The sequence below is a fragment of the Pseudophryne corroboree genome, chromosome 2 (assembly GCF_028390025.1).
Source record: "Pseudophryne corroboree isolate aPseCor3 chromosome 2, aPseCor3.hap2, whole genome shotgun sequence".
NCBI lineage: Eukaryota > Metazoa > Chordata > Amphibia > Anura > Myobatrachidae > Pseudophryne > Pseudophryne corroboree.
Window position 1 is genome coordinate 365,485,805 of NC_086445.1, and position 21,881 is coordinate 365,507,685.

At 43.6% G+C, this 21,881-nt stretch overlaps 1 protein-coding gene across 7 annotated transcripts in view; it reads right to left on the reverse strand.

Annotated features, from left to right (window-relative positions):
* Positions 1–21,881, reverse strand: part of MYO16 (myosin XVI) — a 1,104,874-nt gene that overhangs the window by 258,058 nt on the left and 824,935 nt on the right. For all 7 annotated transcript variants that reach the window (XM_063953181.1, XM_063953183.1, XM_063953182.1 and 4 more), the window contains 3 exons: positions 19,206–19,378; positions 15,611–15,691; positions 15,310–15,515 (listed from right to left, as the gene is read on the reverse strand). In XM_063953181.1, the coding sequence (XP_063809251.1) occupies positions 15,310–15,515; positions 15,611–15,691; positions 19,206–19,378 (460 nt within the window). The remainder of the gene's footprint in view (positions 1–15,309; positions 15,516–15,610; positions 15,692–19,205; positions 19,379–21,881) is intronic.

The following is a 21,881-nucleotide window of genomic DNA, read 5'->3' on the forward strand; positions in this document are numbered from 1 at the left end:
CTCCACCGTTTTAAGTGGTTCAGACCAGTGGGATTTCAGGAAACTTAACACCACGTTAAGATCCCAAGGTGCCACTGAAGGCACAAAAGGAGGCTGAATATGCAGTACTCCCTTTACAAACGTCTGAACTTCATGTAGAGAAGCCAACTCCTTTTGAAAGCAAATGGATAGGGCCGAAATCTGGACCTTAATAGAACCCAATTTTAGCCCCAAATTCACTCCGGACTGTAGGAAGTGAAGGAAACGGCCCAGGTGGAATTCCTCCGTAGGAGCATTCCTGGCCTCACACCAAGCAACATATTTTCGCCATATACGGTGATAATGTTGAGCTGTCACATACTTCCTAGCCTTTATCAGCGTAGGAATGACCTCATCCGGAATGCCTTTCTCTGCTAGGATCCGGCGTTCAACCGCCATGCCATCAAACGCAGCCGCGGTAAGTCTTGGAACAGACAGGGCCCCTGTTGCAACAAGTCCTGTCTTAGAGGCAGAGGCCACGGGTCCTCTGTGAGCATTTCTTGCAGATCTGGATACCAAGTCCTTCGTGGCCAATCTGGAACAATGAGGATTGTTCTCACTCCTCTTTTTCTTATTATCCTCAGGACCTTGGGTATGAGAGGAAGAGGAGGAAATACATAGACCGACTGGAACACCTACGGTGTCACCAGGGCGTCCACAGCTATCGCCTGAGGGTCTCTTGACCTGGCGCAATACCTCTGTAGCTTTTTGTTGAGGTGGGATGCCATCATGTCCACCTGTGGCAGTTCCCACCGACTTGTAATCTGTGCGAAGACTTCCTGATGAAGTCCCCACTCTCCCGGGTGGAGGTCGTGTCTGCTGAGGAAGTCTGCTTCCCAGTTGTCCACTCCCGGGATGAACACTGCTGACAGTGCGCTTATGTGATTCTCCGCCCAGCGAAGAATTCTGGTGGCTTCCGCCATCGCCACCTTGCTCCTTGTGCCGCCTTGTCGGTTTACATGAGCCACTGCGGTGATGTTGTCTGAATCAGAACCGGTTGGTCGCGAAGCAGGGTCTCCGCTTGACGTAGGGCGTTGTATATGGCCCTTAGCTCCAGGATGTTGATGTGAAGGCAAGTCTCTTGACTTGACCACAGACCTTGGAAATTTCTTCCCTGTGTGACTGCTCCCCAACCTCGGAGGCTTGCGTCCGTGGTCACCAGGACCCAGTCCTGAATGCCGAATCTGCAGCCCTCGAGAAGGTGAGCGCTCTGCAGACACCACAGGAGTGACACCCTGGCCCTGGGGGATAGGGTGTTTAACTAATGCATCTGAAGATGTGATCCGGACCACTTGTCCAGTAAGTCCCATTGAAAGGTCCTCGCATGGAACCTGCCGAAGGGAATGGCCTCGTATGATGCCACCATCTTTCCCAGGACTCGAGTGCAGTGATGTACTGACACCTGTTTTGGTTTTAATAGGTTCCTGACCAGTGTCATGAGTTCCTGAGCTTTCTCTATCGGGAGATAAACCCTTTTCTGGTCTGTGTCTAGAATCATGCCCAGGAAAGGCAGACGAGTCGTAGGAACCAACTGCGACTTTGGAATATTCAGAATCCTGCCGTGTTGTCGTAACACTTCCAGAGAAAGTGCGACGTTGTTCAGCAACTGCTCTCTTGATCTCGCTTTTATAAGGGAGATCGTCCAAGTACGGGATAATGGTGACCCCTTGCTTCCGCAGGAGTACCATCATTTCCGCCATTACCGTGGTAAATATTCTCGGTGCCGTGGAGAGACCAAACGGCAACGTCTGAAATTGGTAATGACAATCCTGTACCACAAATCTGAGGTACGCCTGATGAGGTGGATAAATCGGGACATGAAGGTATGCATCCTTTATGTCCAGAGACACCATAAAATCCCCCCCCTTCCAGGCTTGCGATGACCGCTATTAGCGATTCCATCTTGAACTTGAACCTTTTCAGGTATATGTTCAGGGATTTTAAATTCAATATGGGTCTGACCGAACCGTCCGGTTTCGGGACTACAAACATGGTCGAATAATAATCCCCTCCCTGTTGAAGGAGGGGAACCTTGACCACCACCTGTTGAAGATACAATTTGTGAATTGCAGTTAACACTATTTTCCTCTCGTGGGGGGAAGCTGGTAGGGCCGATTTGAGGTATCGGTGAGGGGGCATCTCTTCGAATTCCAGCTTGTATCCCTGAGACACAATTTCTATCGCCCAGGGATCCACCTGGGAGTGAACCCATTTGTGGCTGAAATTTCGAAGACGTGCCCCCACCGGGCCTAGCTCCGCCTGTGGAGTAACAGCATCATGCGGTGGATTTTATAGAGGCTGGGGAGGACTTCTGTTCCTGGGAACTAGCTGTGTTGTGCAGCTTCTTACCTCTGCCCCTGCCTCTGGCAAGAAAGGACGCACCTCAGACTTTCTTGTTTCTTTGTGATCGAAAGGACTGCATTTGATAATACGGTGCTCTCTTAGGCTGTGAGGGAATAAAAGGCAAAAAATTTGACTTTCCAGCTGTAGCTGTGGAGACCAGGTCCGAGAGACCCTCCCCAAACAATTCCTCTCCCTTGTAAGGTAAAACCTCCATATGCCTTTTTGAGTCGGCATTACCTGTCCATTGCCAAGTCCACAGGACCCTTCTGGCAGAAATCGACATAGCATTTATTCTAGAACCCAGTAGACTAATGTCTCTTTGAGCATCTCTCATATATAGGACAGCGTCTTTAATATGCCCCAGGGTCAACAATACAGTATCCTTGTCTAAGGTATCAATTTCCTCAGATAAGGTATCCATCCATGCTGCTACAGCACTACACACCCAGGCCGACGCGATTGCCGGCCTCAGTAAGGTACCTGAATGTGTATAAAAGGACTTCAGGGTAACCTCCTGTTTGCGATCCACAGCATCTTTGAGGGTAGCCGTATCCTGTGACGGCAGGCCTACCTTCTTGGATAAGCGTGTTAAAGCTTTGTCCACCCTAGGGGAGGATTCCCAGCATAACCTGTCCGTTGGCGGGAAAGGATACGCCATAAGAATCCTTTTGGCAATCTGCAGTTTTTTATCTGGAGAATCCCAAGCCTTTTCACATAACTCATTTAGCTCGTGTGAGGGGGGGAAAGGTTACCTCCGGCTTCTTTCCCCCATACATATGCACCCTCTTGTCAGGGACTGGGGTTTCCTCTGTGATGTGCAACACATCCTTAATTGCTATAATCATATAACGAATGGATTTAGCCATTTTTGGCTGTAACTTTGCATCATCGTAATCGACACTGGAGTCAGAATCCATGTCGGTATCTGTGTCAACAGTTTGGGATAGTGGGCGCTTCTGAGACCCTGACGGCCTCTGCGACATAGGATCAGGCACGGGTTGGGACCCTGACTGTCCCGAAGCTTCAGCTTTTTCTAACTTTTTATGCAAGAAATTAACATTATCATTTAAAACCTTCCACATATCCATCCAATCAGGTGTCGGCGCCGTCGGCGGAGACACCACATTCATTTGCTCCCGCTCTGCTTCCACATAGCCTTCCTCATCAGACATGTCGACACAAGAGTACCGACACACCACACACACAGGGAATGCCCTCTCTGAAGACAGTTCCCACACAAGGCCCTTTGGAGAGACAGAGAGAGAGTATGCCAGCACACACCCCAGCGCTATAAACCCAGGAATAACACAGTAACTTAATGTTAACCCAGTAGCTGCTGTTATATTGCTTTTTGCGCCTAATTATGTGCCCCCCCTCTCTTTTTACCCTCTTCTACCGTGTATCTGCAGGGGAGAGCCTGGGGAGCTTCCTCTCAGTGGAGCTGTGGAGAAAAAATGGCGCTGGTGAGTGCTGAGGAAGAAGCCCCGGCCCCTCGGCAGCGGGCTTCTGCCCCGCTTAAATATGCAATTTTTTTTGGCGGGGGCTCATACATATATACAGTGCCCAGCTGTATATATGCTTAACTTTGCCAAAAGAGGTCACAAATGCTGCCCAAGGCGCCCCCCCTGCGCCCTGCACCCTTACAGTGACCGGAGTATGTGTAGGTGTGTGGAGCAATGGCGCACAGCTGCAGTGCTGTGCGTTACCTCAGTGAAGAACACGGAGTCTTCTGCCGCCTGTGAAGTCTTCTTTGCTTCTCATACTCACCCGGCTTCTGTCTTCCGGCTCAGCGAGGGGGACGGCGGAGCAGGCTCCGGGACCGGACGGCGAGGGTGAGATCCTGCATACCGATCCCTCTGGAGCTAATGGTGTCCAGTAGCCTAAGAAGCAGGACCTAGCTTCAGAGAGTAGGGCTGCTTCTCTCCCCTCAGTCCCACGATGCAGGGAGTCTGTTGCCAGCAGAGCTCCCTGAAAATAAAAAACCTAACAAAATACTTTCTCTCAGCAAACTCAGGAGAGCTCACTGAAAAGCACCCAGCTCGTCTGTGCACAGTATCAAACTGAGGTCTGGAGGAGGGGCATAGAGGGAGGAGTGCACACCAGAACCTAAATTCTTTCTTAAAGTGCCCATGTCTCCTGCGGAGCCCGTCTATCCCCATGGTCCTTACGGAGTCCCCAGCATCCACTAGGACGTTAGAGAAAGTACGGTATAATCATCAGGATTATGCCAGAAGAAAAATAAATGGAACACACGCGTAAGGAATAACAAAAAATGTGGCTTGATAGTGTCAGTAGTAAATGGTAAATTTACATTACATAATTTGCACACAATACAATACTGTTATAGAGTGTCACATACACAAGGAGGAATAATATCTGTATATTATTATTATTAATAAACGTGAACGTTTAATTTACCATGTAAATACAGACCCAAAATAAAGTACAAATATCTATTGTTTCCCCATTCCAAAACCAAATGGGAGCCTTCTTTATTACTGCGATCTGAAAGCAAATATTAGTAAAGTAATGCGCATAGATGGACATGACTAATATAGCAGTCACACTATTGATTTATACACTGTCAGTGGGAGGGGTCAGTAGCAATCAGTCTATTGGAAGCTGCTGACGTTATCATTGTCATCATTATCATGGAACCAGGGCTCAAGCACCCGCAACAGATAATATATGCATCTGTGTCCAGTTCTAACTCTGTCACATTTACATGAACACACTCTTACTGTACTCGGCCAAAGGATGGCCCACTTCTTTCCAAACCGGGTTTGCCCTTCTAAGCATAGGAAGCTCTAAGTGTAAGATGTAACCGAATCTACATATGATGCAAGTGTAAATGTGAGGGTGGTTCAACAAGTAAGGTAACAAGACCTCTCACGTGTGTAATATTCCCTATCTCATTCTAATTTCCCAACAAGCCAAAACAGGTAGAACACTGCTTCCCCTGTAGACTGTACCTCATATCAGTCTTACTGGGGGTCATTCAGATGCGGTTGCACTTGAGACCATCGGTGTAAAGTATCAATTTTTGGTACTTTGTACATGTGCTGGACTAGTTCTGCTTGTACGCAAACGGGTTCTTCAGCATTGGATGCAGGCCGGCATCAGACTGTCATTGATAGCCAGTCTGACGCTGTTTGAGGGGCACAGGGAGGGGGTGACAATAGGCTCTGTTTGGACAAACAGAGGTGTGTTATTGCCATTTAGGGGGTGGGGAAGAGGCCATGGATCTCCTTCATAAGACAGAGATTTTCTGGCCTCTGCAACGGGCCGCTTGAGCAACATGGGTGTTGCAAGCCGCCTGATGATGGGTGCTTGAATCCAATACTGCGTCCTAAGATGCAGGTCAGATCATTGCTGTTGCAGGAGGCATCTGCATGTACATACAGCTAATCCAACTGCACTTGAATGACCTCCACTGTCCTAACATCGGTTGTAAGATGGCGGGGCTGGCGGAAACATGGTGAAACATTGAGGTGCGTGGTGTGCAGGGGTGTATCAACCAATTGGCCAGGATGGCACTTGCCAGGGGCGCCATTCAAGGAGGGGCGCCATCCAGCGGTGCCATCCGCGGCCAGTAGGTAGATTCACTTTTAGAGGCAGCAGCTATCCCCCCACCCCGTGTACTTCCCCACCAGCAGGCAAGCCCAGTAATGATCACAGCATGCAGCAATGACAGCCACTGTAATTGGCACCATGGTCCAGCACCGCACCACACTACAATCAAGAAACTCTACATAAACTACACCTCCCAGCAGCCCTTGTTGCAGTGAGCTCCTGGCAGTGCAGTGCTGGACCCTGGCACCAATTACAGTGGCTGCCACTGCTGCATGCTGTGATTGTTACTGGCTTCCCTGCCAGTGAAGAACTACACGTGGGTAGGGGGACAGCACCGGCCTATAAGAGAATCTACCTAAAAGTGCTGCCTCTAATACTGAAATCAATATGGGGGCATATGTGTACCTGACACTGTGGGGGCATATATGTACGTGGCACTGTGAGGACAGTATGTGTATCTGTCACTATGGGGGCATATGTGTATCTGGCACTATGGAGGCATATGTATATCTGGCACTGCTGGGGCATATGTATATTTGTCACTATGACGGCATGTGTGTATCTGGCACTATGGGGGCATATGTGTATCTGGCACTGTGGGGGTATATGTGTATCTGACACTGTGGAGGCATATGTGTATCTGGCACTATGGGGGCATATGTGTATCTGGCACTATGGGGGCATATGTGTATCTGGCACTGTGGGGGCATATGTGTATCTGGCACTGTGGGGGCATATGTATATTTGTCACTATGGGGGCATATGTATATCTGCCACTGTGGGGGCATATGTGTATCTGGCACTATAGGGACATACAAGTATCTGGCACTGTGGGGGCATATGTGTATCGCACTGTGGGGTATACATGTATCTGGCACTGTAGGCGCATATGTGTGTCTGGCACTGTGGGGGCATATGTGTGTCTGGCACTGTGGGGGCAGTATATGTATCTGGCACTGTGGGGGCATATGTGTGTGTCTGGCACTATGGGGACATATGTGTATATGGCATTGTGGGGGCAGTATGTGTGTCTGGCACTGTGGAGGCATATGTGTATCTGGCACTGTGGGGGCATACAGTATGTGTATCTGGCACTATAGTGGGAAGCACTATGTATATCTGACACTGCACAACTGGGGACATTATGTACATCTGGCACTATACTGGGGACATTATGTGCATCTTGCACTATACTGGGGACATTATGTGCATCAGGCACTACAGTATACTGGGGACATTACATGTATCTGGCACTATACTGGGGGCAGTATGTGTATCTGGCATTATACAGTGGACATTATGTGCATCTGGTGCTGTACTGGAACATTATGTGTATCTGACACTATACTGGGGACATTATCTGTAAGGAGCTCTACTGTGGGCATTGTGTGTAAGGCTGCTAATTGTGTGTGTGCATGTGTAGGGGGAGTGTGATTATATATTTATAGTTTAATATCATAATATAAAATTGTGAGGACATGCCCATTTTCCCAGGAGCATACGCACCTTCCCATATATATGGGCACTACTGTGTGTCATAATGTGTATAAGGGGTACTACTGTGTAGCATAATGTGAACAACAGACATTACCGTGATGTGTAATGTGAGTAAGAAACACTGCTGTGTGGTGTATTTTGAATTGGGGTTCTATTGAGTGGCCATGCCCCTTTTTTGGCACATTTGCCTTCACTATTTCAAATATGGGGGGGTGCCAGTCCTTTACTTTGCCAGGGGCGCTTGGACCCCCAGATACACTCCTGGTGGTGTGATAAGATTTCTGCAACTAAAGGGCACATCAGCAACTGATATTCAACGCCAACTTGTAGTGGTGTACAGTGATAAATCACTTCACGGAAATAGATTAGGGTTTGATGCACTGGCTGTGGTGGACGTGCTTAGTGGTCGCTGCTCATCTTGAATGTCTGTCCTGCCATAATCACAGGCAGTGCACCAAACCTGTTTCCGTGACTGTGAATGAGGAGGCTGCAGTACTTACTTTTTTACACTGATTTTTTACATTTAGCAAAGCAAAATATAAAATATTTGTATTTGGTCATGTATAATGGGTTGGGGTCGGGTGACCGGCTGCTGGGATGCTGGCTGTCAACATACCAACGCCGGGTTCCCGGCCACCAGATTGCCGGCAGGTGGGCGAGCGCATTGAAGCCTCTTGCGGGCTCAGTAGCTTGCTGAGCTCGCCACAGGTTCTATTCCCACTTTATGGGTGTCTGTTAGTCACTGTTAGTCGGCATGCCGACTGACGGGATTTCCAGTGGTCGGGATTCTGGCGTCAGTATACTGACCGACGGGATCCTGACCGCCAGTAACATGACATCCCTGTATAACAACACAGCTGGAAAGAAAAGATAAAATAAATGGTTTGGCATAAACAACTATTGGGGGTAAATATACTAAGATGGGAGTTCTATTTAAGATGGGATGTTGCCCATAGCAACCAATCAGATTCTTCTTCTCATTTATCTAGAACCTTCTAGAAGATAATAACTGTAATCTAATTGGTTGCTATGGGCAACATCACATCTTAAATATAACTCTCATCTTAGTAAATTTACCCCTTGGTGTCTGGTTTTATAATTCACCCTCCAATTCAATAACGTATAGGCTATAAAATGTCACAAATTGTCTGCCTTACCAGAACAAGCCTTTATACAGTACCACCCAAGGCGACATACTGTAACTCCTCATTGACTTTTTCTAAAAATCAATGCATTAAGACTGCCATAACTAATACACTGAGTAGTATCCGAGCAGAAGTCGAAAATACTCTTCCTCTTATAACTCTGACACTCGCAGTGACACTGTTCAAAGATTGATAAAAGGTGCGCAGCAGACATATGTCATCCGACCCATCTTCCTGCAATAAAAAAATGCAAAATGCAGACTTTAACTGACGCATTGGCGGAAACAAGCTGAAGTGTTAACCTTGTGTCGTCTGCCACAGTATTCTACCACCTGGGGTGAAATTCCCACCTTGTCTCATGGGAAAAACAGCCCTTAAAGACATGCGAGTTATATAACGCAGAAAAATATGATTGATATGTATTTGACATTATTGATATCAAATAATGACAACATTGAAATATACATTATTATTTAATTTTTATGATATTTAACTTAGTGGAGTTTCTTTTTTTTATTTTATAAATAACAAAATAAAACTTGTTAAATGAGGATGTTATATTACCATATTCTCTATAAGTGGTTAATTGGTCAATAGATTTGCAGAAGGAGGACCATCGAAACCCATAGTATATATACAACCTATAGGTAAGAATCCCTGAACTTGAGGATAGAGGTGTCATCCTTAAGAGTAATACTCAGCGTTAGTGCTGTCCAGCCATTTACATGAAGAGAGAGATACATATGTGTTATACAGATATGTCCTCACCCACCTAGTGTTTTTGTGTCATATGGCATGAGACGCTTGGCACAACTTAGGTGCTCCGCCACAGGTAGCAAGGTGTACTATTACCATTATTCACATCACAGCCACATACAAAGTGTCTCACAGTATACTGGGGACACTACAATAGTACTCTGGTAGTAAAGGAATTGATATAAGCTGTGAATAAAATCGAAGACTCAGCATAACAATATATGACGGAAGGCATGGCTTAGCTGCGCATATCGGAACTCATGGCCCTGATTCAGAGAAAAATGCAGGTGTCCTGCCGCACTCCGGGTTCTGATTATCAGTAATATGCAGCTGCGCAACCATGTGATTTCACCTGTTGATCCCCTTTGCCTCTGCCTGTCAACAAGGGGGGGGGGGGGGGGGGGGGCTGGCCAGCGTTACTGGAAATGGAGGCATGTTGCCCTTGTTTTCTGGGAGGGGAGATCCAAGTGTCTCATGGTCAGATAAGACTGCTTTACAAACTGACAGACATTTTATCTGACAGTCTGTAACCCAAAGATATTGTGGCCATACACTGTGAGATCTCACAGTGTATATGCCCATGATATACAGTATGGGCTCCTTTGCAGTGAAGGAGACATTTCCCCCTTCCTTCTATGTGATGCGGCTGACTTGCATCTCCAAATATATCGCAATAGGCAGACATGCTGAATGATTCAGTATGTCCGACCGATCGATAATTTTTGATCTATCAGTCTTGCAAATATACTATACAATCATCTGGGCAACCTGTCTGATATTGGGGATTGCCTAGACATTGTATAATGTATGCCCAGCATAAGACGCATATTTAAGCACGATTTGAGGAAACTTGTATTTGGACACATCTGCAACACATGATTATATAAACATAGAATTTGATGGCAGATACAGCGCCTTGCTAAAGTATTCACCCCCCATTGGATTTTTACCTATTTTGTTACATTACAACCTGTAATTTAAAAAAAAAATTTCATCTGAATTTTATGTGATGGATCTGCACAAAATAGTCTAAGTTGGTAAAGTGAAATGAGAAAAATGTATATAAAAAAAAAATTTTTTTAAATAAAAATCTGAAAATTGGCATGTGCATATGTATTCACCCCCTTTGCTATAAAGTCCCTCAAAAGTTTTGGTGCAACCAATTACCTTCAGAAGTCACATAATTAGTGAAATGAAGTCCACCTGTGTGCAATCTAAGTGTCACATGATCTGTCAGTATAAACACACCTTTTCTGAAAGGCCCCAGAGGCTACAACACCACTAAGCAAGAGGCATCACACCATGAAGACCAAGGAGCTCTCCAAACAAGTCAGGGACAAAGTTGTTGAGAAGTACAAGTCAGGGTTGGGTTATAAAAAAATATCCAAATCTTTGATGATCCCCCAGGTCACCATCAAATCCATCATCTTCAAATGGAATGAACATGGTGCCACAACAAACCTGCCAAGAGAGGGCCAGCCACCAAAACTCACAGACCGGCAAGGGGGGCATTAATCAGAGAGGCAGCACAGAGACCAAAGGTAACCCTGAAGGAGCAGCAGAGTTCCACAACAGAGACTGGTGTATCTGCGCATGTGACCTCAATAAGCCGTACATTCCATAGAGCTGGGCTTTATGGAAGAGTGGCCAGAAAAAAAACATTACTTAGTGTTAAAATAAGAAGGAACATTTTGAGTTTGCCAAATGGCATGTGGACGACTCCCAAATGTATGGAGGAAGGTGCTCTGGTCAGATGAGACTAAAATTTAACTTTTCACCCACCAAGGAAAACGCTATGTCTGTTGCAAACCAAACACATCCCATCACCCTAAGAACACCATCCCCACAGTGAAACATGGTGGTGGCAGCATCATGCTGTGGGGATGTTTTTCAGCAGCAGGGACTGGGAAATATTTTGAGTCCAAGGAAAGATGGATGGTGCTAAATATAGGGATATTCTTGAGCAAAACCTGTTTCAGCCTGCCTGTGATTTGAGACTGGAACGGAGGTTCACCTTCCCGCAGGACAATGACCCGAAGCATACTGCTAAAGCAACACTCGAGTGGTTTAAGGGGAAACATTTAAATGTGTTGGAATGGCCTAGTCAAAGCCCAGATCTCAATCCAATTGAGAATCTGTGGTCAGACTTGAAGATTGCTGTTTACAAGCGGAAACCATCCAACATGAAGGAGCTGGAGTAGTTTTGCCTTGAGGAATGGGCAAAAATCCCAGTGGCAAGATGTGGCAAGCTCATAGAGACTTATCCAAGGCGACTTGCAGCTGTAATTGCCACAAAAGGTGGCTCTACAAAGTACTGACTTTAGGGGGGTGAATAGTTATGCACGCTGAAGTTTTCTGTTATTTTGTCCTATTTGTCGTCTGCTTCACAATGAAAAAAAATCTTAAAAGTTGTAGCCATTTTCTGTGAATGAAATGATGCAAACCTTCAAACAATCCATTTTAATTCCAGGTTGTGAGGCAGCAAAACATGAAAAATGCAAAAGGGGGGGGGGGGATGAATACTTTAGCAAGGCACTGTAAGAACCACTTGGTCCATCTAGTCTGCCCTATATACACATTCCTGTACACACTTACACCCCAGGGTTCATTTTTTGTCAAGAGCCCATTAAACTACCAGTATATTTTTGGATTGTGGGAGGAAACCGGAGCACCCGGAGGAAACCCATGAAAGCATGGGAAGAATATACAAACGATGGCATAAACACTTTAAAAATACAGTTTGTCTCAGTTTTCACATGTAATGTTGAATAAACTGTGAAGACAGTGGGCGGTATTCAATTCTTTTCACCCCCTTCCACACCCATTCTGTTTCTGCTGACGGGCGTGGTTTTATGATTTCTGCTCGCTACCCCCAGGTGCCCTGACCCGTTATGCGGCTAAACCTGATGACTATGGACGCAATATGGGCAATAACGAGGATCACTTTAGAAAGGAAATTGGGCGTGATATATCATTTGAATACCGCCCAATGTATGTGATTTTTCATTGAAGATCCCTACTACTGTGTGCATTAACACACAAACATCCTCAACTGTGTAGACAATGTGTGATTTTTCATTGACCTCCTGCAAACTACAACTACTAATCTGAATTCACACTAATGTATAATTTAGCAGTGTATTTATATGTATCTGTATAATATTAGTACTTGCTTGTAGCTGATATTGTCAGTGTAGTGGAGTGCAGTTTATTGGGCATAAATGGACTAGTGTTTACTTAACACAGGGTAATTTAAGTCCTTTGATTAGATGTGCAATTGGCTTTAGCTGAAGCCTTTGTTAATTAGACCTAGTATAAGTTTGCACTCAGTTATGGGGCAGTTGTTTGAGTTTGGAAATATATGAAGTGGGGAAATTACAAAGTGAGTATTTTAAAATAACAGTTAAACCAACAGTTGAACAAACATTGAAAAACATTGGAAACCAGGTAATTTTACGATATAACTTGCATTTTCCTTATGCACTAATCTAACTATCTATACTTTTTTTTTTTTAGAATTTTTTTTTTATTGAGGTATCATCCAATGCCTTACAGGAAAATAAAGACAGGTCATAAACAGCAATATATTAGGGAGGGTCTTCCTGCACACATGTGTAGAAATAACAATCAACAATCGACATAGATTGAAACAACACCTATTGTTATTGTTGGAAGCTCAAAAGTCGAGGCAGAATGTCATGTAAAAAAAATAAAAAATAAAAATAAATATATGAAATGAGCAATATATTTCTACATAGATTATTTGAAGCCTGGGAGTGATCAAGGAAAAGCAATCGGTGGTACATCCACAGCAATTTTTGTTAGGTACCATACGGTGTTCTTTAAGCTATGGTGGAGTTGTTGCTTGACAAAGGGGGTCATACCGAGTTGATTGCTCGCTAGCAACTTTTTGCAGCGCTGCAATCAGATAGTCGCCGCCTATGGGGGAGTGTATTTTAGCTTTGCAAGGGTGTGAATGCTTTTGCAGCCAACGGCACAAAAAAGTTTTTTGCAGATTCTGAGTCGCTCACTACTCAGGCCAGGAAGAGCCAGGAAGATATCCAGCACTGCATGCTGAGGAGCACCACTGGGGATGGAGAGGGTTGAAGCTACACAAGCGGCTACACAGAGGCTCACCGCAGAGAGAGCAACAGGAACAAGGCACCACATCGTGAGGGTAAGTTGAACCTGGCAGGCCTCCCAGAACACGACCCCCATCAGAAACCATTCATTGAGAGAGAACTGCTTCTGGGCACAGTTGCTCGGACTTATACTGGGGGACACGGAAGACCCTTTAGGAAAAGACTGCCACTTGATATATCCGGAATAGAGACACTCTTTGCTCTCAAGACTGTTCATTACTGTATTCATCATACGACATCAAGTTTGCATTAATTTCTCTACACATCGGTTTGTTCACACTACATGCATGCTACTGCTATGAACACAGATAATACTGTGTGATCACTCAAAATCTGCGTGGACTAATATACAGTATACGCAATATTGTACTGTCTGTTATACTGAGCATTGTGACTGCAAAAATAAAAGTATTTACAGACCATATAGACACTTGTTTCTCACATACAACACCGAGTATAGGGTTGGGCGCAGGTATCAAAAACCTGAATAATATCAAAATCATATTACATACATCTAAGAAACATATCCAAAATACGACCATATCTTACACAAGACACAGCAAAAACTCTGATCCATGCTCTCATCATCTCCTGCATTGATTATTGTAATAGTCTCCTGAATGGTCTTCCCAAACATAGGCTCTCACACTACAATCTATTTTAAATGCAGCTGCGAGGCTGATCTTCCTAGCTAGATGTTCATCGTCTGCAGATCGGCTCTGTCAGTCCCTCCATTGGTTACCGGTATTCTACCAAATTAAATATAAAATACTTTTACTTACATACAACGCTATTAACCAAACTGCACCAACATACATCTCTTCACTCATCTCAAAATATCTTCCTACCCATTCTCTCCGCTCTGCACAAGATCTGCATCTCTCATCCACACGTATTACTTGTTCCCACTCAAAATTACAGGACTTTATCCAGGCTTCACCCACTCTGTGGAATGCCCTCCCACACACAATAAGACTCGCCTCTAGTCTGCAAACCTTTAAATGTTCCCTGAAAACTCACCTCTTCAGACAAGCCTATCAAATTCCAGACCCACCCACATAACCTTTAATGCTTCCCTACCTAATTACATCCTCTCTGTACAGTACACATAACCTCACATATTTTGTCTTTCTTTACTCTCACACCCTCCTGACCCTTGTCCAACATTGCTGGGTGATCATATCATACAACCCATTAAGAATCTAGCAATCTTTTGGACCATTATGCAATAGGTAGCATCTATCCTTGTGTATCAATGCCTATTTCCCTATAGAGTGTAAGCTTGCGAGCAGGGCCTTCCTACCTCTATGTCTGTCTGTTTTTGCCTAGTTTTGGGGGTAATTCCAAGTTGATCGCAGCAGGAATTTTGTTAGCAGTTGGGCTAAACCATGTGCACTGCAGGGGAGGCAGATTTAACATGTGCAGAGAGAGTTAGATTTGGGTGTGGTGTGTTCAATCTGCAATCTAATTTGCAGTGTAGAAATAAAGCAGCCAGTATTTACCCTGCAGAAATAAAATAACCCACCCAAATCTAACTCTTTCTGCACATGTTATATCTGCCTCCCCTGCAGTGCACATGGTTTTGCCCAACTGCTAACAAAATTCCTGCTGCGATCAACTTGGAATTACCCCCTTTGTTCTATTACTGTTGTTCTAATTTGTCATGTATAGTAACTTTTTTCATGGATCTATTTCTTTCCACACTTCAGCCTAAAGTATTTCTATATAAAGATGTTTCTGAAATAAAGTTTTTTATCCAATAAAGACTTACTCAAGATGTCACATGACCAATAGTTTTTTTAATTTTTTTTATTTATTTAGAACATGTTACCCACCTTGACAAGAAGTCGGGGAAAGCCAGGCGTATAGGGTAACCATACCGTATTATCTTCACCATGTCCAACACTCCAGTATATTGCAGCTGTGCAGACACATAGAAATGATCAAACGTTTCAGCCAGCTTAGAAGTGTTTGGCTTGATACAGTGCATAATGTGCAGAGTGCTGCCTTGTAGCTTCCCAATCAGCTCGGTGAGAGATTTCTGTGGGGAAAAGACAAAGATCCACATTCAAACACAATACTAATAATAACACAGGGGAAATGCTAAAGTCATTGATAGGAGGAAATTGTACTGACCCTGAGTTGCCTAGTCACAGTAGTAGGACCGCCTCGCTCCAGCTTCTGAAGGAATGAAGAAGATCCTTTCTTTTTTAACAACTGTTTAGAAAAAAATATATCATTGTGAGACTGTGACAGGGGATAGACCCTGCTGCAGCTCAGTTGTATTTTTTCTCTCCAATGAATCGGCAGCAAGTGAATATGCGATAAATGTATTTTACATGGGAAATAATATTTGTGCCATATACTGTAATAGCATTCATAAGAGAATATCATAAATTATAATTACACACATGACTGATGTTTATGTTATGCTTTGTCATTTCTTAAAAATAAAACACCAAATTACAACATGGATACACATGTCAAACTCTGCATATGGGCAGAAATATGCTATTTGTGGGTGCAATATATTCAAAAGTAATTTCCTGCTCAAATTGCTGCCATCTCTGTATTAGCCACATATACTTTAACTATTACTGCATTAAAAATGCTTTATTCTGAGAATAACCTTTTTTTTATATATATTTTGGTTCTAGTAACACTATCCCATGTAGCTAATGTAATGGTGTGTGTTCAAATAGACGTAGGTTTATGCATGGGTGAGTCTATGCATTAAGTATGGGTGTGGTATAAAAGACAGATAGTCTCTTGTAAGACAGTCAATAAATACACACCATATGTTAGACAGACATTAGGTCGACAGGGTCAAAAGGTCGACAGGGTCAAAAGGTCGACATAAAAAGGTAGACAGTACAAAAGGTCGACAGGGTCAAAAGGTCGACATGAAAATGGTTGACATAAAAAATGTAGACACCATGTTTTTTGCATTTTTGTGGTTTGTGTGGATAGTTTTGTCATCTGGGACCCCCAATTGTAGAAAGGCATACCCTCGCGGGGCTCGCCACGCTTCGGGCTCGGTGCGCTCACCACAAGGTTTATAACCGACTCTATGCCGACATGGATAGAGAAAGTATGAAATAGTCCAAAAACATGTTACATTTTTTTTTAAATGGTTTATTTTTTTTAGTTTGACCAGATGACAAAACTATCCACATAAACCACAAAAATGCAAAAAACATGGTGTCTACCATTTTCATGTCGACCTTTTGACCCAGTCGACCTTTTGAACTGTCTACCTTTTTCATGTTGGCTTTTTGACCCTGTCGACCTAATGTCTGTCTAACATGTGGTGTCTATCTATTGACTGTCTAACTAGACACTGTCTATCTATCAACCGGATACCATATAAAACTACAGACGCCTCTGTAATACATCTTAAACAAACTGATAAAGCATAAGTTATGTCAAATACGCATTTGCAAAAAAATATCAGAAGCAGTACACTATTGCCGGCAGCCATAGTCATCAACATCCACTTCTTGCACCTGCCATAGGGGCTAATTCAGACCTGATCACTGCTGTGCGTTTTTGCACAGCAGCGATCATGTCTGAATTGCGCATGTGCCGGCGCATGCCAGACAGCCAACGTCACACGCAACCGCTGCAACCCGGGCAGCGACGAGTAGCTCCATGCCAGTGTGCAGGAGCTGTGCTGGCTGGGAGCTACTCTTCAAGTACAAAAGCATCGCTGCTGTGCTATGCTTTTGTACTTGTGCGGCGGGGTAGGGCCTGACATGCGGGCGGACTAGCCCTGTGCTGGGCGTCCAACCACATGTCAGGGAAGCTAATTGTAGATGTGCTAAATTTAGCACATCTACGATCAGGTCTGAATCACCTCCTTAGAGCACCCCAAATAATGTGTCTTCCGCAAGTGAAGATGATTTTTTTTTTTACTGGCTTGCATACATTCCCTAATGGCTGAAGTCGGTCGTTAAACTCCTTAATAAATATACTTAAAATAAAGACTTCCTAATTAATAGCAACTTATGACAATTGAGTGGGTGTTTTAAATTCGATCAAAATAATTTATTGTATTTGTTAGTATGGTGGTGGACAAAAGAACGAAAAACAAGACAGGTCAATCTCACGCATTCAATGACACAATTGTGTACGCAAAACTAGTTAGCACGCCTGGATGGGTGGAGTCCAAGTTTCTGGTCGGGACAATATGGACTAATAGCTATAATAATTTTGAGGAGAGTGCACCCAACGTATTTAAGAATGCTAAACCACAAAATGATCACCAAACAAAGAACATGATATAACAACCTAAATAAGGGGTGGCAGGGAGGGTTTCCAGAAGACAAGAAGTACTGCAATAAAGCCACTCCTAACAAAACCTGCAAACTCCTCCCCTTACACACTATAGGCTCCCTCAGCACTATCCTTAAGAATGAAACAAAACGTGTCAATCATACATTTCTTATATAGGCCACTCTTGACACAACCTCTGGATTTAAAAAGGCCTCAGGCTTAAGGTCAGCATTACTCTTCACTGAGTTAGCAATTGAGAAAACACACCCTTGCTGTACTTGGGAATAGGGAGTGTGAGTGCGCTGTCATCGGCAGCCGGTATAGGGGTGGTCAAACCCCTATAGATATACAGTATGTAAAGAGAGAAATGTGATACTGGCGCCGGCAGTTAATCCACTGATTAAAAGGGACGTTTCACAATAAATAACAGTTTATTACAAATTCATTAAAAAGTGGGATAATTGCCACAAATCACATTAAATATAAAAAATAGCTTGCTGGAAAATAATAACCTCAAATATTCTCCTCAATAAAGTGCTAGATTACAGTACTGGCTAGGGCTCATTACACATATAGTATTCCTTCTGAAGCAATGGTATTACCCGATATGTGTGGTGCAGTCCCATAGGTATCTCAAAGGTTCAGAGATCCAATTTGAAGTAGGGAAAGAGATCCACGTCCAGGGATATGCTTTGGCTTAAGGAAAATCAGTGGTAGCAGGTGAGTACAAATTGTGCCAGAAAAGATGGTGAGGAGATGGTGGGTTTATGATCTGTACAAGCAAGCTCAACGCGTTTCACTGGTAAGGTAACTGACAGCTTCCTCAGGGGCATGTTTCCAATATCACTGGGCTCTGCTTATAAACCCTCATAATTGTGGCTTAATGGTGATGTTGTGCTCATCTAATCATCTTAGAAACAGTCCTCAAAACATTATCTTTTATATATAGAAGGCATCACTACTGTGTTACATTTGTAACAAACATATTGTGTATTTAAAACGAGGCATATTGGTACATTAATAAGATAAAATAAAGCATTTCATTCATTTGCACTCCGATCATGTGACTTGGACCCGATCACATCCCATTCCACATACAGTACCTATTTGTAATGAGGCATTGATGGTAAATCTGCGTGGCTGCATGTATGTGAGTGCCCACTGTTCTGGGCATGTGAAATTCAAATTCACACAAGAAATGCTACCCCAATTCAGTTATTAAAATAATGTTTATCCACATGTGTGCGTGTGTTTAATAGGACTGAAAGCCTAAATCTCGCTGCATGAATTTCTCTCACACACAGTAGATAACTGCAGTTAAACTTGCACCTTTTGGTAGTATAGAAAATAGATTTCCAGTGGAAATATTGGCTAAATAAAATCACCTGATTGTGCAGTGCTGTGTAGTATGGCACTATATAAATGAAGGATAATAATACATGACACTCATTCTTACCTTACTGACCGCCAGGATTTTTTTGGTCTCACCAATTGAAGGGACTGATGTCTTTTTAAAAAGTAAGGCTGCTTTGGGTCCTCTGAGTCTCAGTGGCGGATATGGGGGCACAAGTGATCCCGTTTGCGTCAGTTTAGCTTGAAACATCTGGTTGACTACTATATTTTCACTGGCTGTAAATAAATAAATATATACATAATTAATAAGTTAAAAGATGCAGCTAGTAGTACAACAATATATACAGAAGCAAGAATATTTAGCCTTATCAGTATCAAGTTGTCAGTTTCTTATCCAGGGTCACAGCTTAACCTATGGGGGACCCATAGCAAATTTCCACGGCCCCCCCAACCACTGTGCACTATTTAAGTGTGGAGCGGGTGCTCACCAGTGGCAGCAAAGAGGGCAATCATCCCCCCAACACACAGTGAGAGCCATAAGCTGCAGTTCCGAGCAAGGGGTGAGCCGCAGCCTGTCAGCCACATACAGTTTGTAAAGCTAAATGACTACAACCCTACTACTAGGCTGATTTATTTGTGAATAATAACCTTAAATACCATGTCTGTATGCCCCCCCCTTCTAATTAGTCTATTTGGCCATTTCAGATGCAAGCAATGATAACAGGTGCATTAAATTAAGCATACAGCCAAACAATCTCCATAGTCTAATGCTGGGTACACACTAGACTATAGCGCATATCTAACGATATCATCAGCGACGGGTCCCGGCACACACCTGTTGATGTCAGCAGCGATGAACAATGGCGGCTTGAGGGTGTGGCAGCATGGTCCTCACTTGCAATGTCGCCCGTCGGCCATGCATGCATGTCCGACGGGCGGTGTCACTGACGAAGTGCGGTAGTGCACATAATCAGTGATATAGTGCGTACACTAGACGATATCATGAACGATGTGTCGGAATCGGGCACACTGTCCACTATATCATCCGGTGTGTACCCAGCATAACACTAGCACTAGAATGGGTTATTGAAGACTTAATGACTTTCAATGTGGCATTGTCATAGTTTGCCATCTTTCCAACAAATAAATGTCTAGGATCAACAATACCACTGCTGTGATGTGTAGCCCACACAAACTCACTACCAAGTTCCAAACTGCATCTGGAAGCAATGTCTGGAAAATAAATGCTCATTAGGTGTTTGAAGTATTGAGTTTCCATGGCTGAGCAGCCTCAGATCACCTTGCACAATACCAAACATCGGCTGGAGTGGGTTAAACCACACCATCACTGTACTTTGAAGAATGTTCTCTGGAGTGACAAATCGTGCATTTGCTTTTGGCAGTCACCCGGACAAATCTGGGTTTGGGGGATGACAGGAGACCGCTTTCCGCAGAATTGCGTGCTGACACTATTAACGTTTCGTGATGCTTTTCTGGATTGGCCTTCACCTCTTAATTCTACTGAAGGGGAATCTTAATGCTACACACATAGTAACATTCTAGAGTACTGTTTGTTTCCAACTTTGTGGCTACATTTTGAGGAAGGTCTTCTGGAAATCCATAAAAAAATGGTTAGTCCAAATTAGTTTGGAGGAGCTTGACTGGCCTGCACAGAGCCCTAATTTCAACCCCACTGAGCACCTTTTTGACTGATTGGAAAACTGAAAGCCAGGTTTTATTGCCCAGCATCCTTGTCTAACCTCACTAATGCTCTTGTGGCTGACTGGATGCAAATACCCACAGTCATTTAAAAAAAAATCTAATAGAAGCTGGTACAGGAGCAAATGGGGGAAAAACTACATATTATTATTGCCCATAGTTTTGTAATGATATGTTCAACAAGTACATAGGGTATGGGTGTGATATTAGGGTTTCCACATCCTTTTGGCCATGTACTGTAGTGTACAGAGGTAGCCATGCTCATCGTTGCTGCGATGCAGCATGCTGCAAAGCGGCTTGCTGCATGGCATATCAGGATGCGACTATTCACAGCCGGTGATCGCTCCATTAATTCCTAATAGAATTAAATGAGAGATCACCAGCGGTGAATAGTCACAGCCTGGCACGCCATGCAGCATGCCGCGATGGAGAACGGTGCATTGCAGCAACCATGATCATGGCTACATCTGTATGTTCTTATAACTGTCTTAGTTCATTTAGGAGTGGAAAGTATGTATGTGGCAAATAGGCACATGAATGTAAGAATTATAATTTGCTTTACAGTACAGATATTACAAAGAAGATCAATGAGTGAAGACTGCACATGTCTACGGTCAAGTCCTGTTCCATTGTTACTCTTCAGAGCTTTGTAACCACAAAATGGCCAGATTTCTGTATGTCTTTGTGTCACAGTTTCTTTAGAAGGGTCAGTTTTTGAATTGGCTATGAGAATTTGTATACTTCGTGAAATGCAAGACTCAAATAAATATGAGAGAAAAACAAACCTATAAAAAGAAAATTGTGAAAGTGCCTTACTGTATATATACTGTAATACATACATGAGGATCAAACAAGCAGTCATTTAGAAGGTAAACATTAATTAACTTGGAGGTTGGAATGTGATGTAGACAGTACTTTTAGGTGATATTTTGCTGATAATGTCAGGCTATATTCCTCTATATATTACATAAACCGTCTGCTCAGATATATTAGGAAAATATGGAATGGAGGTAAATACTCAACAGTACTTTCAAATAAACACAAATGGTGAGCTGTTGTA